The 17034-nt window shown below is 34.9% G+C and overlaps 1 protein-coding gene across 1 annotated transcript; it reads left to right on the forward strand.

Annotated features, from left to right (window-relative positions):
• tlr7 (toll-like receptor 7) lies at positions 1-15910 on the forward strand. The gene is made up of 2 exons (XM_073846136.1): positions 1-245; positions 12770-15910. Exons 1-2 carry the CDS (start codon positions 153-155, stop codon positions 15908-15910), a joined length of 3234 nt encoding a protein of 1077 aa, XP_073702237.1. The 5' UTR covers positions 1-152.
• The last annotated feature ends 1124 nt before the right edge of the window (positions 15911-17034 follow it).

The following is a 17034-nucleotide window of genomic DNA, read 5'->3' on the forward strand; positions in this document are numbered from 1 at the left end:
GAGTTCCCAGTGTTCGTCCATCGACGCCGGCTGCAGTACGGGAAGCAGTAGTTGCGTGACGCCAATGGACTCTCCTTTGTGCACGGTGGATAGCGTCCATCTGCACGGAGAGTCTTCTATGAAAGGTCTTGGATATCCAAATCAGAACGTAGATGGAACGTTTTTGCGAAAGCACCATGGACAGGCTGGCCAAGAGTCCGGCCGAGAGGGATGCCAAAGGTTGCCCAAGATCAGAGAAACTACAGGTACTGCAAGCTTGAAAGTTTAACAAGTCAAACGTGATATTCAACTAACCTAATGACCGGTATCTTTCTGTTCGTTTTTGTTACTTAGAAACCGCAAAGCTTGAGCATGTGGAGTTAGAGACTCACATTGTTGGTCAGCAGCTGAATCATTTAACATTTATTTGGAGCTGGTGAGCAAGTTAAGGGTTTTTGTAGCCCTTGTCTTGATTTAAAGTAAGCCAGTGGTTCTCAGCTCCAGTCCTCTGGGCCCATTGCTCTGCACATTTTATATGTCTCTGAATCTGACACACTCAGTTCAGTTAATGGAGCTATCTCCTAACGAGCTGATGATCTGAAGCAGGACATACAAAATGTGCAGAACAATGGGTCCCAAGGACTGGAGTTGAGAACCACTGAATTAAGATAACCTAATCTGACTGATTTTGAGAAAAGTAGCCTTTTCAGGCTCTAAGCTGATCATACAGTGCCTGTAAAAAGTATTCACACCCCTTGGCCTTTTCTTATTTACAAAATAGAATTGGGTTTATTTGGGGATTTTTTGACATTTGATCAACTAAAGAATATCCTTTCATGTCAAAGTGAAGCCTGATTTTTATGTAAACACATTGCAGTTATTTAACAATAATTTGCTTAAGTATTCACCCCCAGTATATAGTAGTTTCACTTAGAGTCTGTTTGATGCTGCAGTTCAGTTTAACTTCACTGCCCTGCTAATAAAAGGTTGGTCTTAGCTGGTTTAAGCTGGAAGTAGCTGGTTTTGGGAAAGTGGCTAAAACCAGCCAGCTGACCAGCTATGACCAGCTAAAACAAGCCTAGTTGACCAGCTAAAACCAGCCAACCAGCCTAGGCTGGTTTTAGCTGTTTTTTTAGAAGGGTGTACACAGAAGCAAGTTGCAACTTGAGTACCCCTGTCAAAACTAGGAGTCAAAGTTGTAATTTGAGCAACAGCTGGTGCAATTGACCACTCAAGGACATAAAAGTAGTTGTTTTGAAATCATTCTTACTTTAAGCTTTATTCCATGGGTCTTTGTTTTGCTGGAAAAAAAGCTTATTGTGGGTTCTAGGTGTCTTGCTGACTCCCCCTGCTGAAAAAAAAAATGGCTAAAACCAGCCTAAGCTGTTTAAGGTGGAGGTATCTGGATGGCCTCCCAGCCTGGCTAGGTTGGTCAAGCTGGTTTTAGCTGGTTGTTCAAATTGGTCTCCCAGCCTGGCCAGCTAAAGAAGTGGCCAAAACCCCTCTAAAACTAGCCTGATGACCAGCTTAAACCAGTCACCCAGCTTAGGCTGTTTTTTTTTTATCCCAGCAGTGCAGGTATTACTTAATTTTCCCCTATATTTTGCTGCATTTATTTGACCCTCCAGCCTCATAACCTTCAAAAGATGAAACTGCAAGGATTTATTTATTTTATTTTATTTTTTTGACACTGATTAACTAAAGAATATTCTTTTATATCAAAGTAAAGCCTGATTTTTATGTAAACACATATTGCAGTTATTTAACAATAATATGTACAAGTATTCACCCCCCAGTATATAGTAGTTTCACCTTGAGTCTGTTTGATCTTGTAGTTCCACTAACTTCACTGTACACAGATTCAAGTTGTAACTTGGGTACCCCTGTCAAAACTAAGAGTCAAAGTTGTAACTTGAGCAACAGCTGGTGCAATTGACCACTCAAGGACATAAAAGTAGTTTTGAAGTCATTTCTGTGTATTTTTTTTTTTTTCCTTGCTGGGAAAAAAGTTTATTTTGGGTTTCAGGTGTCTTTCTGACTCTCCCTGCTGAACAAAACAGCTAAAACCAGCCTAAGCTGTTTAAGGTGGAGGTATCTGGTTTTAGCTGGTCTCCCAGCCTGGCTAGGTTGGTCAAGCTGGTTTTAGCTGGTTGTTTGCAGTTAGTCTCCCAGCCTGACCAGCTAAATAAGTTTGCAAAACCCCTCTAAAACCAGCCTGATGACCAGCTAAGACCAGGCTGGATGACTAGCTTAAACCACCCAACCATCTTAGGCTGGTTTTAGCAGGGTTTTTTTTCAGCAGTGCAGGTATTACTTAATTGCTGGTGAAACTGACCACTCAAGGACATAAAGGTAGTTGTTTATACTTATTTTTGGTTCTGGGTGTCTTACTGACTGGCCCTGCTAAAAAAAATGGCTAAAACCAGCCTAAACTGTTTAAGGTGGAGGCATCTGGTTTTAGCTGGTCTCCCAGCCTGGCTAGGTTGGTCAAGCTGGTTTTAGCTGGTTGTTCCAGTTGGTCTCCCAGCCTGGCCAGCTAAAGAAGTGGACAAAACCACATTAAAACCAGTCTGCTGACCAGCTAAGACCAGGCCGGATGACCAGCTTAAACAAGCCAAACAGTTTATGCTGGTTTTAGCTGTTTTTTTTCAGCAGTGCAGGTATTACTTAATTTTTTTTCCTTATATTTTTCTGCATTTATTTGACCCTCCAGCCCTCAAAAGAAGATCTTCACCACATTATTTGTAGTGTACATGGTGTACTGGCTTATACTGAAATGTTAGGTCTTTAGAGTCTCAAACAAGTCTTCTGGCAAACTGAAACTGAGATATGGCATGACGTTTTTAACAGTAGCTTTTTCTTTAGCAGCAGCAGCAGTTGTTATTTGCACAGTCTGGAGCTTGTAACTCTTTCAGACTTGTCATTGGTCTCTTGGCGTCCTCCCTCACCCATCGTCGTTTTGCACGGTGGCGCACCGTTTGAGGACGGCCTGCTCTTGGTGCATTTACTGCTGTGTCATATTTTCCCATTTCTTAATTATCGATTTAACCGCTACTTCAAGGGAAGCTCAATGACATGGAAATCCCTGCCTGGTGCTTTTCAATTACTGTTTCATAGAGCTGCTTTTTTTTTTTTTTTCATGGCCTTCCACAGTGCTGACTCACTTATGCTACCAATCAGTTGAAAGTCCTTGAGTACACGAAAGCTATTTAATGAGTATTGTGACTTACAACCAAAAGATTGCCCCAGGGACAATTATGACATGTTATATTAAAGAGGGTGAATACTTATGCCAATTACAAAAAGGGATGAATACTTATGCTAGTTTTTGGAGATTCCTTACTTTGACATGTATTTTCACTTGTGCTCTGTTGACTGTTGTCCTCTACAATTCAATGTAATGTAAAACAACCAAAATGAAACTCCAAAGGGAAGTGAATACTCTTAATAGGCATTGTCATTTATAGTAGATAAGCTGCAGTTAAAGGGTGGTTCAACAAATGAAAATTATCATTTACTCATCATTTACTCATATGTCAATAAAAAAAGTTACTTTCAAGAATGTTAGTAACTAGTTGACTTCCACATTATGGAAAAATAAATGCTATGGAAGTCAATGGCTACAAGTATGGAAGCCCATTTCCGCCACATAAGAAAAAAAATCATGCCTTAATCTCGCAACTATGACTTATAAATTCGAAATTGACATACTTAAGTCATAATTTCGACTTTTTATCTTGTTATTGACTTTTAAAGTCATAATTACAAGGTCTAAAGTCTAAATCGTGACTAAGCTGAACTTAAGTATATCAATTTAAAATGTATAAGTCATAATTACGAGATAAAAAGTCAAAATTCTGACTCAAGTCATAATAACAAGAAAAAAGTTATTATGACTTTAAAAAGTCAAAATTACGACTTTACAACACATTGGTCAAAGAACAGTGGTCTAATGATAAAGGGACATTTCTAAAACTAAGTAATTTATCTTAAAACAGTTTGAAGGACCAGGTTTAGTATACACCTTATTAATAAAGAATACCAGACAAACAAAATGTTATTTATACATATTAATAAACTGAATACAAGATTTTGACTTTGGTAACACTTTATTTTAAGGATCAGGAATTAGACAGTAATTAATGACTAATAACTGCATTTGTAAATGACTAGTTACGGACTTGTATGCCATTACAAGCTATTTATAAGGCCTTTATTGGTTGTTGTCTTATTTTTGTCTTATAGACCCTTTGTTTCTGTCCTAACAGTGTATTAATTAGCTAAACATAAAACAAACTAATAGCTTGTATTGTGTGAATTACACACTTTATTAGTTATCAATACACTATGTGAATTTACAAATGCAGTTATTAGTCATTAATTACTGTCTAATTCCTGATCCTTAAAATAAAATGTTACCTTGACTTTTTATCTGGTTACTTTTAAACTCATAATTGTAACTTTCTCAAAATTACTTTTAAACTCATAATTTCAATTTAGTAAATCATAATTTTGACTTCTCATAATTATGACTTAACTATGTCCTAATTTTGACTTTTTCTCTCATGATGACTTTTAAAGCCATAATTTCAACTAAGTAATAATTTTGACTTTTTATCTGATGACTTTTAAACTCATAATTTCAATTTAGTAAGTCATAATTTTGACTTATCTCATAATTATGACTTAACTATGTCCTAATTTTGACTTTTTCTCTCATAATGACTTTTAAAGTCATAATTTCGACTAAGTAATGATTTTGACTTTATCTGATGACTTTTAAACTCAATTTCGACTAAGTCATAATGTTGACTTTTTATCTCATAATTATTGACTTAAATATGTTTAGTTATAATTTTGACTTTCTCAAAATGACTTTTAAACTCATCATTTCAATTTAGTAAGTCATAATTTTGACTTACCTCATAATTATGACTTAACTATGTCCTAATTTTGACTTTTTCTCTCATGATGACTTTTAAAACCATAATTTCAACTAAGTAATAATTTTGACTTTTTATCTGATTACTTTTAAACTCATAATTTCAATTTAGTAAGTCATAATTTTGACTTCTCATAATTATGACTTAAGTATGTAATAATTTTGACTTTTTCTCATAATGACTTTTAGACTCAATTTCGACTAAGTCAAAATGTTGACTTTTTATCTCATAATTATGACTTAAGTATGTTATAATTTTGACTTTCTCAAAATGATTTTTAAACTCATAATTTCAATTTAGTAAGTCGTAATTATGACTTCTCATAATTATGACTTAAATATGTCCTAATTTTGACTTTTTCTCTCATAATGACTTTTAAAATCATAATTTTGACTTAATTATGAGATAAGTCAAAACAATGACTTATGTCTCAAGTGTCAATTTTGACTTGTTCTCATAGTGACTTTTAAACTCATAATTTCAATTTAGTATGTCATAATTTTGACTTATCTCATAATTATGACTTAAGTATGTTATAATTTTGACTTTCTCAAAATGACTTTTAAACTCATAATTTCAATTTAGTGAGTCATAATTTTGATTTATCTCATAATTATGACTTAAGTATGTCCTAATTTTAACTTTTTCTCTCATAATGACTTTTAAAGTCATAATTTCGACTTAATTATGAGATACGTCAAAACAATGACTTATGTCTCAAGTGTCATAATTTTGACTTGTTCTCATAGTGACTTTTAAACTCATAATTTCAATTTAGTATGTCATAATTTTGACTTATCTCATAATTATGACTTAAGTATGTTATAATTTTGACTTTCTCAAAATGACTTTTAAACTCATAATTTCAATTTAGTGAGTCATAATTTTGATTTATCTCATAATTATGACTTAAGTATGTCCTAATTTTAACTTTTTCTCTCATAATGACTTTTAAAGTCATAATTTCGACTTAATTATGAGATACGTCAAAACAATGACTTATGTCTCAAGTGTCATAATTTTGACTTGTTCTCATAGTGACTTTTAAACTCATAATTTCAATTTAGTATGTCATAATTTTGACTTATCTCATAATTATGACTTAAGTATGTTATAATTTTGACTTTCTCAAAATGACTTTTAAACTCATAATTTCAATTTAGTGAGTCATAATTTTGATTTATCTCATAATTATGACTTAAGTATGTCCTAATTTTAACTTTTTCTCTCATAATGACTTTTAAAGTCATAATTTCGACTTAATTATGAGATACGTCAAAACAATGACTTATGTCTCAAGTGTCATAATTTTGACTTGTTCTCATAGTGACTTTTAAACTCATAATTTCAATTTAGTATGTCATAATTTTGACTTATCTCATAATTATGACTTAAGTATGTTATAATTTTGACTTTCTCAAAATGACTTTTAAACTCATAATTTCAATTTAGTAAGTCATAATTCTGACTTTTTATCTCATAATTATGACTTAAGTATGTTATAATTTTGACTTTCTCAAAATGACTTTTAAACTCATCATTTAAATTTAGTGAGTCATAATTTTGATTTATCTCATAATTATGACTTAAGTATGTCCTAATTTTAACTTTTTCTCTCATAATGACTTTTAAAGTCATAATTTCGACTTAATTATGAGATAAGTCAAAACAATGACTTATGTCTTAAGTATGTCATAATTTTGACTTCTCATAATGACTTTTAAACTCATAATTTAAATTTCGATTAAGTCATAATTGACTTTTTATCTCATAGTTATGACTTGAGTATGTTATAATTTTGACTTTCTCAAAATGACTTTTAAACTCATCATTTTGAATTAGCAAATCATAACTGTGACTCTTTATCTTGTATTTGTGACTTAAGTATGTCATAATTTTGACTTTAAGGCATGCTTTTGTTTTTCTAATGTGGCGGATATGGGCTTCCATATCCCAGCCACTGTTTCCTAACCAACATTTTCTCAAATTATTATTTTGTGTGAGTGTATGTATGTGTTCGACAGAAGAAAGGAATTCTAATCAGTTTGGAACAACACGAAGATGAGTAAATGATGACAACATTTTTATTTTGGGGGTGAACCATCCCTTCCGTTATCATTTTAAAATGTGAAGTTATCTAGGCTACACTTTTTTTAGTTAGTAGTGAAATGTAGCTCATTACATTTAATGGTGCAATGTTTTTGTGTAGTTAAAAATAGCTGTGCAAATGAATTAAAAAGTAAGTTTAATATAGTTAAAAGTGAAAATATTCACTCTTTTGATTATTGCAATTCTATACAGTAACAATAGTGGTACAGGAAAGCTGATTTGAAGGTGAAGTGGTCCATTTGCAATTGATGCAATTAGAATTTCCTGATTCGGAGCATTAAGCCTCGAGTAGAGCGTTTCTGAAGTATCCTGGGCAGGCTTATCATTTCAGTCATTACCTTATCATGCTGAATCAGGATGAGCAGGAACTCTGAGGCGGATTTCAGAGATCCAGAAGCATGAAATTACGAAGCTGACTAATTTCTCCCTCTGTTTTTTTTCCTCCCCCAGTGTAGCATGCTGCAGACGGAGATAAACCAGAAGAATCGTCGTCTTCTCTCACGATATGTCCATATTCATCCATAGCACAGTTTCCTATGTGCCAAACCAGAGGCGATCGGAGGTCTCCAATGCTTCCCTGTTAATTCTTGCACTTGGCCTCAAATGACCCCCCGCTCTGGTTGCCTCAGGGAGGCAAGAAAAAAGGAATCTTAATAAGACAACTATTGGCTCAGGGAGCATTGACACTTTTTATGGAAACTGCAACTTGTAGATGGTCATAATCACTCAAACAACCCTGGAAAGAGCTGATTACAACACTGTCATTCCCAAAGTCAACATGAAACTCAAAACCCATTTTATTTCCATGCATTAAGAAAGTAAACGGGCTGATTTCTTGTTGACTTTAATCTTCTGAAGTGACGTTCAAGACCACATCTCCTGATTCTTTTGGACAAAACACAATCCAGACGTAGGAACTGTGCACTGCTTTGAGAAATTCTTGCACTGGTCACTTAATGCGTCTATTTTAGCCACATTTCTCAAAGACTGCATGTGTGGGGATTTTTTGTTAAGCGGCAGAAGGACAATTCAGAGAGTCACTTTATTTACTTTGAGCGCTGGCTTTGGAAAGTTATTTCGATGACCAAAGCAAAACGACATTTGCATTTGGTTGCAGCAATGGCCATATGTCGAAAACCACTGCTTTTATTTAGCCATAGGAAAGCCATATGATATCACGCATACCGTTTGCCATGAAGATGGAGATAATCTGGCCATCGCGATCCACTGTGATAACAGTGCTTGTGTATATTTTGTGTAATAATATGTAAAATGAAAAGGAAGTATTCTACAATACATAGAATTTTTAAACGACTATATATATATATATATAAACCACAGCACCTGATAGACGCATCCGTTTTGTTCCATGTGTTTATTTTAGTGTCATACCAGAAAAGCTTCACATTTAAAAATATGAACAATTTAAGCCACTATATGATCTGTAAACTGTAATTATGTTCTTGCACCGTTTCTTATATGACTGGCTAATGCATACATTTACTCAAGTCATTTAAAGTCAACATGAAGTCCTTCTCAGTTTATTTTATAAACTCATGGGAAACTGGATTGATTTTTCTTGATTTAGAACATGCACTGATGAATTATTCCCAAGGTCTGTTTTAAATTCATGTTGACTTTAAATAATGGACGTAATGTATTTTATTTAAATCATCTTCATTAAATATTTCAGCTTGAAAACTAATACTGTACTGTCTTTTTTTATTTCCTGTCATATGCCGGTAATTAATTTATAAATATGCAAGGTCTGAAATATTCTTCCCTTTTTCTTTTCTTCAAATTGTCTTCCTCTCCTTTTGCGCTGAAGAAGCCACCGTTGTGTTGGATAGAGAGACTATTTTTGATCAATTCATATTTGCTTCACTTTTTCAGGTTTCGCTTTCATTTACGAGGAAATCATAGCAGAACTTGAGCAAACCCCTGACATTGTTTTGCTTAATCTCTAGTACAGAAACTCGTCTCTGGAGATAAATGATGAAAGTAATGTTGTTCCCCTTTATTATGGTGTTTCAGTCACAATATTGTTTTGATAAAACATAATTCGTCCATTATACATTATAAATATGTTTAACAATGCTGATAGGTAGTATTTTGGGTAATATAATCACTTTGTAGAATTGCAAAGAAAAAGTTTCAAAACAATTTAGTTTGCAAGGGGAAGTTACATTGTTTAAATATATCCATTCTCACTTTTGTTCGTAATTTTTTTTGTGGTTTAAAATTGGTCAATAACACCTGTTCTTAAAGTAGCACAGGGTGTACAACTTGACAAACCAGCAAAAGTACCGAACGACAGTCGTGAACATCAAAAAAGAATCCCAGGTCTGAAGATGGTAAGTAATTGAACGTTTGTTTCATTTACAATTATCAGTTGTTTCATTTAATGATGATGATGTTTACATAGACCTTGCAGAATCTGCCAGATGTTAACTGTTTTAGCAAAATAACAGGCTTCATAGAAAATGTTATTTTTATTTAATACTGACCTGAATAAAATATTTCACATGAGACATTTACATATAGTTCAATTTATAAAAATGACCCTGTTTAATTAATACTCTGTTGATACTTGAATAATCTACAGAGGTTTTTTTCTTTTGTTTAGTGATAGTTGTTCATGAGTCCCTTGTTTGTCCTGAACACTTAAACTGTCTGCTGTTCTTCAGAAAAGACATTCAGGTTTCACAAATTCTTTGGTTTTCCAGCATTTTTGTGTATTTGAAGCATTTCCAACAATGACTGTATGATTTTGAGATGCATCTTTTCACACTGAGGACAACTGAGAGACTTGTATGCAACTATTACAGAAGGTTCAAACACTTACTGATGCTCCAAAAGGTAAAACTATGCATTAAGAGAAAACTTTTGAACATCATATATTTTTACATTTACATTTAGATGTTTAGCAGACACTTTTATCCAAAGCAACTTACAGAAGAGGACAATGGAAGCAATCGGAATCAACCAAAGAGCAATAACTGTCTCATTTAGCCTAAAAGAGTAAAGGTTTTTAATTATATAATAAATAATAAGAAAAAACTGAAAAGGAAAAAGCAAGCCAGGCCTAAAAATGCTTTTTTCTAGCTTAGATTTTTTTTTGTCTTGTTTTCAACCAAAAAATCTAAAAATTCTTAAATCAAGAAGCATTTTCTAGACAAGTAAAAATTATTTTCCTGTTTTCAGAAAAGACAAGTCAAAATTAAGTGAGTTTTTGCTTAAGACAAACAAAATAAACTGGCAATGGGGTAAGCAAAAAATAAAAATAAAAAATCTTATTTCAAACAGAAACCAAGATTATTTTTCTTACCCCTTTGGCAGATTATTTAGCTTGTTTCAAGCTAAAATGCACTTAATTTTGGCTTTTTTTCTCTAAAAACAAGATTTTTACTCATCTAGAAAATCCTTCTTGATTAAAGAATTTTTAGATATTTGGGTTGGAAACAAGACAAAAAAATCTAAGCTAGAAAAGCATTTTTTGCAGTGTAGATAGAATACAAAAAGAACAAAGAACCTAGTGTTAGTTTTTTTTAGAAAACAAACAGTAAGTAAATGAATAGAGTATAAGTCTAAAAGGGCTTTTTTAAAGAAAATAATTAAAATAGGGGGTCAAATAAAGATGGAAGAGATGTGTTTTAGTTGATTCTTGAAGATGGCTAAGGACTCATTTAATATTAAGGTACATTTAATGTGAAAGTGATGCCACAATTATGCGCCGTTCACTTGCAAAATGCAAGCTTCTAGAGGCACGTGAGTCTGAAGTAATGAATTTAGGTAAAGGGGTGCAGAGCCTGTAGTGGTTTTGTAGGAAAACATTAATGCCTTGAATTTTATGCAAGCAGCTATTGGTAGCCAGTGCAAACTGATGAAGAGAGGTGTGGCATCTGTTCTTTTCGGCTCATTAAAAATGAATCTTGGAGCCACATTCTTTATTAATTGTAAAGGTTTGATAGAACTGAAAGACCTGCCAAAAGATGAGTACTGTCACTTAGTTCTGCCCTTCAGAAGCTGCAGAACATTTATGTTTCCCAAAAGACAAAATAAGTTAAATTTACACTGATCTTCAAATTCCAAAAGTTTTCACCCCCTGGCTCTTAATGCATCATGTTTCCTTTTGGAGCATCAGTGAGTGTTTAAACCTTCTGTAATAGTTGCATATGAGTGCCTCAGTTGTGCTCAGTGTGAAAAGATGGATCTCAAAATCATACAGTCATTGTTGGAAAGGGTTCAAATACACAAAAATGCTGCAAAACCACTAAATTTTGGGGGAACTGAAGGATTTTTCTGAAGAACAGCGAGCAGTTTAACTGTTCAGGACAAACAAGAGACTCATGAACAACTATCACTAAACAGAAAAACAGCTGTGGATCATTCAGGTAACAACACAGTATTAAGAATCAAATGTACAGTATGTAAACTTTTGAACAGGGTTGTTTTTATAAATTCACCTATTTTCTTGTGGTACTATTGTAAATGTATTTTAAGTGAAATATCTTATTCAGATCAGTACTAAATAAAAAAATAACATGCATTTTGTATGATCCCTCTTAGTTTGGTAAAATTAACATTTTGCAGATTCTGAAAGGTGTATGTAAAATTGACAAAAAAAATCTGTAGGCCAAAAACACACACAAATGCTTGTTCAACACATGGTAACCAAACTGTCACATTAAACACACTAAATTTTATAGTATAATCAGAAAAAAAGGTACAAAAGCAGACACTAGGGTAGTGTCCTTTCAAAATGTACTAAAATGTTTTGAGATATTTACAGTAGAAAATTTACTAAATATATTCATGGAACACCTGTAAAGATTGAGATTTTGGGCTTTTTTAAGCGTCTTTTCAGATTAGTGGAAAGAAAACATCCAAAAGACACTGTTAAGTGTTTCTTTTATAGTACGTTATCTATTTGTGCAAATAGATTTAAATTACAATACATATTTTTAAAGGCCGTTTTTCCTTTACATTTTTACTCCTGTCTATATCATAAAGGTTTTTACAAAGGGATTTGCTCATTTATGATTTGCTTAATTCTGTACATTTTATTCCCCAAAGAAACTGTAAAAAAAATATTTTGTTTTCTGCCTGTTTAAAGTATTTTCTGAATTATGGACTGACAAAATGAGATTCCCTCTGTAAAAACATTTGACTCTAACAATAAACAAGACTTCAGTGTTTACATTTTTGTACTAGAAATGTATGAAACTTATATGGCACATATTTCATGAAATAATGGATCATTTGCATATTTAAACATTACATTTTAGAAAACTTGCCAAAACCAAAAATGTTTGCAATTATCAATGTAATCAATCATCTAAGTAAGTAAAGTGATAACTATTAGTTCATTTTTTTATTTTTTTATTTTTACAATATTCACCTGCAGTGTCTTGCCTTAATATCCTACATTTAAGCACAAAAGCACATGCAATGTATTGTTAGCTTTTGATAATATATACCTTTGCTGCCTATGACTACTTATGCTTTGTAGTCTAGGGTCACAATTTAGGTTAAGAGAGATACAAAAATGTGTATATTTTGAATGGGGTTCAGCCTAGTGACAGCTTTTCTACCTTTTTTTGTTGTTTGACAATGCAATGTTATATTCATAAACTTTGCACAAAACAATGCTTATCCACATTTATGAGTCTGCTTGCTCTCAGAAATAGTTTTTAGTTCATTATTCACAATTTTAATACACTATTTTTCTCTTCCAGATGACCGGGAAAACATTCATCATCTTTGCTGGTCTCCTCTCTTTTCTGTATGCAGCCGAGTGGTACCCCAAAAGTCTGAAGTGCGACGTTTCTCTGGTTAGTAACGGGAGCGAGGTCAGCGTGGACTGCACAGAACGAGACCTAATCGAAGTTCCTTTGGGAATCCCAACGAATACCACCAACCTGACGCTCACAATCAACCACATACCCCATGTCACAAACGACTCCTTTCACAAACTGCACAATATCACGGAGATCGACCTGCGGTGCAACTGCGTACCAATCAAGGTCGGCCCCAAAGATCGTGTCTGCACCCAAAGCTTGACGATTGACAACGGCACCTTCTGGAAGCTAAAAAACCTCAAGTCGCTTTATTTGGATGGTAACCAGCTGTCCAGCATACCCAAAGGCCTTCCTCCCAACATAGTGCTTCTGAGTCTCGAGGTTAATAGTATTTATTCAATCCTTAAGGAGAATCTGACAGAGCTGGCTAATATCCAGACACTGTATCTCGGACAGAACTGCTACTTCCGGAACCCATGCAACACGTCGTATTACATCGAAAAGGATGCTTTTTTGCAGCTCAACAAGATGACTTTGCTTTCTCTGAAATCTAACAACTTGTCCTACATCCCTCATCAACTACCACCCAGCCTTAAAGAGCTCTACCTGTACAACAACAATATTCAGACAATCACAGATATGGACTTTCACAACTTGACGGAGCTGGAGATACTTGACTTGAGTGGGAATTGTCCACGTTGCCACAACGCACCTTTCCCGTGCGTCCCATGCCCAAATAACGCTCCCCTTCAGATACATCCATACTCCTTCCAGACCCTGAAGAACCTAAAGACTCTTCGACTTCATAGTAACTCTCTAACGCACATCCCCTCGGAGTGGTTTAAAAATCTAGCTCAACTTATTCTACTTGACCTCTCGAGCAACTTTTTGGCTAAGGAGATAACATGCACCTCATTTCCTTCATTGTTGCCTAATTTAGAAGAGTTGGATCTGTCTTTCAATTATGAGCTCCAGGTGTATCCTGCATCCCTTAACCTGTCAAGATCATTCCGGTACCTTAAATCTCTTAAGGTCTTAAGAATCAGAGGGTATGTGTTTCAAGAGCTCAAAGAGGAAGACATCCAACCGTTGGTTGATTTGAACAAACTGGAGCTAATTGATCTTGGTACAAACTTCATTAAGATAGCACATCTCAGCCTTCTAAAGAACCTGAAAAGCTTTAAAATCATCAACTTGTCGGATAACAAGATCTCAATGCCTTCGCAAGGTGAAACTTTGCTTTCTAATCACAGAGAAAACCATTATGGTTCCCCAATGTCGCAAGGTGCGCAGTACCACAGTGGGGAAGTGAAGGATATCCACTACTTCCTTTATGACGAATATGCACGCAGTTGCAAATACAAGGACAAGGAACTCTGGATTTCAAGTCCTTTCAACAACGAATGTAGTTCCTTTGGAAAAACGTTGGATATTAGTAGGAATAACATCTTTTTCCTTCATGCCAGATTTCTAGATCTGAGTGAGCTCCATTGTTTGAATCTCTCAGGGAATGCCATGAGCCAAAGTTTAAACGGTTCTGAGTTTGTCCAGTTGAAGAAATTACAATATCTAGACTTTTCAGACAATCGTCTGGATTTGATGTTCTCTTCAGCGTTTCAGGAATTAAGCAGCCTGGTGGTTTTGGACATCAGCCGGAACAGCCATTACTTCGTGGCTGAGGGTTTAACTCACATGTTGAATTTCACTAAGAACCTGGGAAAGCTGAGCAAATTAATCATGAACGATAATCAAATCTCAACCTCTACAAACACTGAAATGGAGAGTTTCACTCTGGAGCATTTGGAGTTCAAAGGCAACCGTCTTGATATGTTGTGGAGAGATGGCGACACCAGATATGCCAACTACTTCAAGAAACTTTTGGCTTTGAAGTCTCTAGATATCTCTCGCAACAACCTGAACTTCATCCCACCACAAGTTTTTCAAGGTCTTCCAGACACCCTCACAGAGTTGTACATCACTAACAACCGCTTGAAGTCATTTCATTGGGAGGGCCTTGCGTACCTTAAATCCCTAAAACTGTTAGATCTCAGTGGGAATCACTTGACTGATGTTCCTGCATGCTTGTCTAACTTTACGAAATCAATCCAAACACTTGTTCTACACAAGAACAACATTGCAAAACTGACTCCAGATTTTCTCAAGGATGCATTCAGCCTCAAGGTCCTAGATCTGAGTTACAACCGCATCCAGTTCATCAATGAGTTGAGCTTCCCAGCAAATGTTGTAGATCAGCTCCAGACCCTTTACTTGAACAATAACAGATTTGTGTGCTCCTGCAATGCCACGTGGTTTGTCCGATGGATTAACCGGACATCCGTTAACATCCCACGGCTTGCCAGCGACGTCACCTGTGCTTCACCAAGTGCCCAAAAAGGTCAAAGTGTGCTTTTCCTCAACATCCAAGCCTGCCAACACAATTCCCTATCCATCATCCTCTGCATTTTATTGACCACTGTGATTCTTAGCATCCTCACGCTCACCATCTCCAGTCATCTCTTTCTTTGGGATGTTTGGTACATCTACCACTTCTGCTTGGCCAAACTCAAGGGATACCGCCGGCTATCCTCCAATAGCGCCGCTTATGATGCCTTTGTGGTCTACGATACGACTGATCCAGCCGTTCACGAGTGGGTCATGCAAGAGCTCCGCATTCAGCTGGAGGAAAAGGGCGATCCGAGGATGCAACTCTGTTTGGAAGAGCGGGATTGGGTTCCTGGATGTCCGCTTATTGAAAACCTTTCCCAAAGCATACAGCTGAGCAAACGTACTGTTTTCATTCTGACCGGGCGATACATCAAGAGCGGCAGCTTCAGGACAGCGTTCTATTTGGCCCACCAGCGACTCATGGATGAAAGGAAAGATGTTATCGTACTGATTTTCTTGGAGAAGATGCCTTGCCACTCCAAGTACCTTAGTCTGAGAAAGCGGCTGTATAAAAAATCAGTTCTCGAGTGGCCGAGGAACCCTCAAGCACAGAGGTATTTCTGGTTCACTCTCAGAAGTGTCATGGCAGCGGAGAGTCAGCAATACAATAAACTCTTCCAGGAAACACTGTGATTGGGACACACTCCATAAACTTGCTGACACATCTGAAGCTTTTTAAAGCTGTATTTCTGCATTTGAAAGCTTCTTCCTCGAAACCACTATGAAACCTTTACTATATTGTGGGTAGACTGTTTTATTGTCCATATACTGTAACTACAAATAAACACAACAGTGTTTGTTGACCAAATACACTTTCATTTCTGGGTTGTTGACATGTATTTGGGAAGTCAAACATGATTTAGCTTATTCTTTTATTAAGTATGCAAATTTTATGACCATAATAATAAAATGTGTCCCTGGACCACAAAAGCAATTATTTGTAGCAATAGCCGAAAATGCATTGTATGTGTCAAAATTATTGATTTTTCTTTTGTGCCAAAACCATTAGGATATTAAGTAAATATCATGTTCCATGAAGATATTTTGTACTTTTTTTGAAAGTTGAGACCTGTCAATTTTGAGATCTTAGACTTTTTTGGTGTTTCATAAAGTGTTTTTCAGACTAGTGTAAAGAAAACACCCAAATGACACTGTTAAGTGCTCCTTTTATAGCACTTTATCTATTTGTGTCAATAGATTTCAATTACTATACATAGCACGTACACACACCAAACTTCACATTTTTATTCCTGTTTATATTCTTAAAGTTTTTAGAGAGGGATTTGTTATATGATTTGCTTGATTTAAAACAACATTTTATTCCCCCCAAAATGGTAAAAAAAATACATTTGTTTTCTGTCAAGTTTTTTCATCTTTCATTAAATAATGCTCATTTGTATATTTAAACCTAACATCTTAGAAAACTTGTAATACAGAAAATGTTTGCAATTATCAATGTAATCAATCAACTGGATAAGATGATAACTATTAGTAATTATTTAACCCTATTCACTTGCAGTGTCTTGCCTTAATTATATGCATTACTAAGATCTTCTCAATATTTTTATGTTTTTTTTTTTTTTTGTTTTTTTTTTTTTTTTTTTTTGCACCCTCAGATTTCAGGTTTTGCATCTCAGCCAAATATGGTCAGATCCTAACAAACCATGCATCATGGAAAGCTTATTAATTCAAATTTTGATGTATAAAAGTTGTTTTTTGTGGTCCAGGGTTATGTATTTTTTGTTTATTATTATTAT

This window comes from Garra rufa, chromosome 8 (assembly GCF_049309525.1).
Source record: "Garra rufa chromosome 8, GarRuf1.0, whole genome shotgun sequence".
Taxonomy (NCBI): domain Eukaryota; kingdom Metazoa; phylum Chordata; class Actinopteri; order Cypriniformes; family Cyprinidae; genus Garra; species Garra rufa.

Bases quoted from the DNA above. Each gene is read 5' to 3' on its own strand.
- tlr7 (XM_073846136.1), top strand. From the start codon at position 153: ATGGAACGTTTTTGCGAAAGCACCATGGACAGGCTGGCCAAGAGTCCG. The intron at 246-12,769 runs GTACTGCAAGCT...TTTCTCTTCCAG, and splicing joins CAAGATCAGAGAAACTACAG to ATGACCGGGAAAACATTCAT.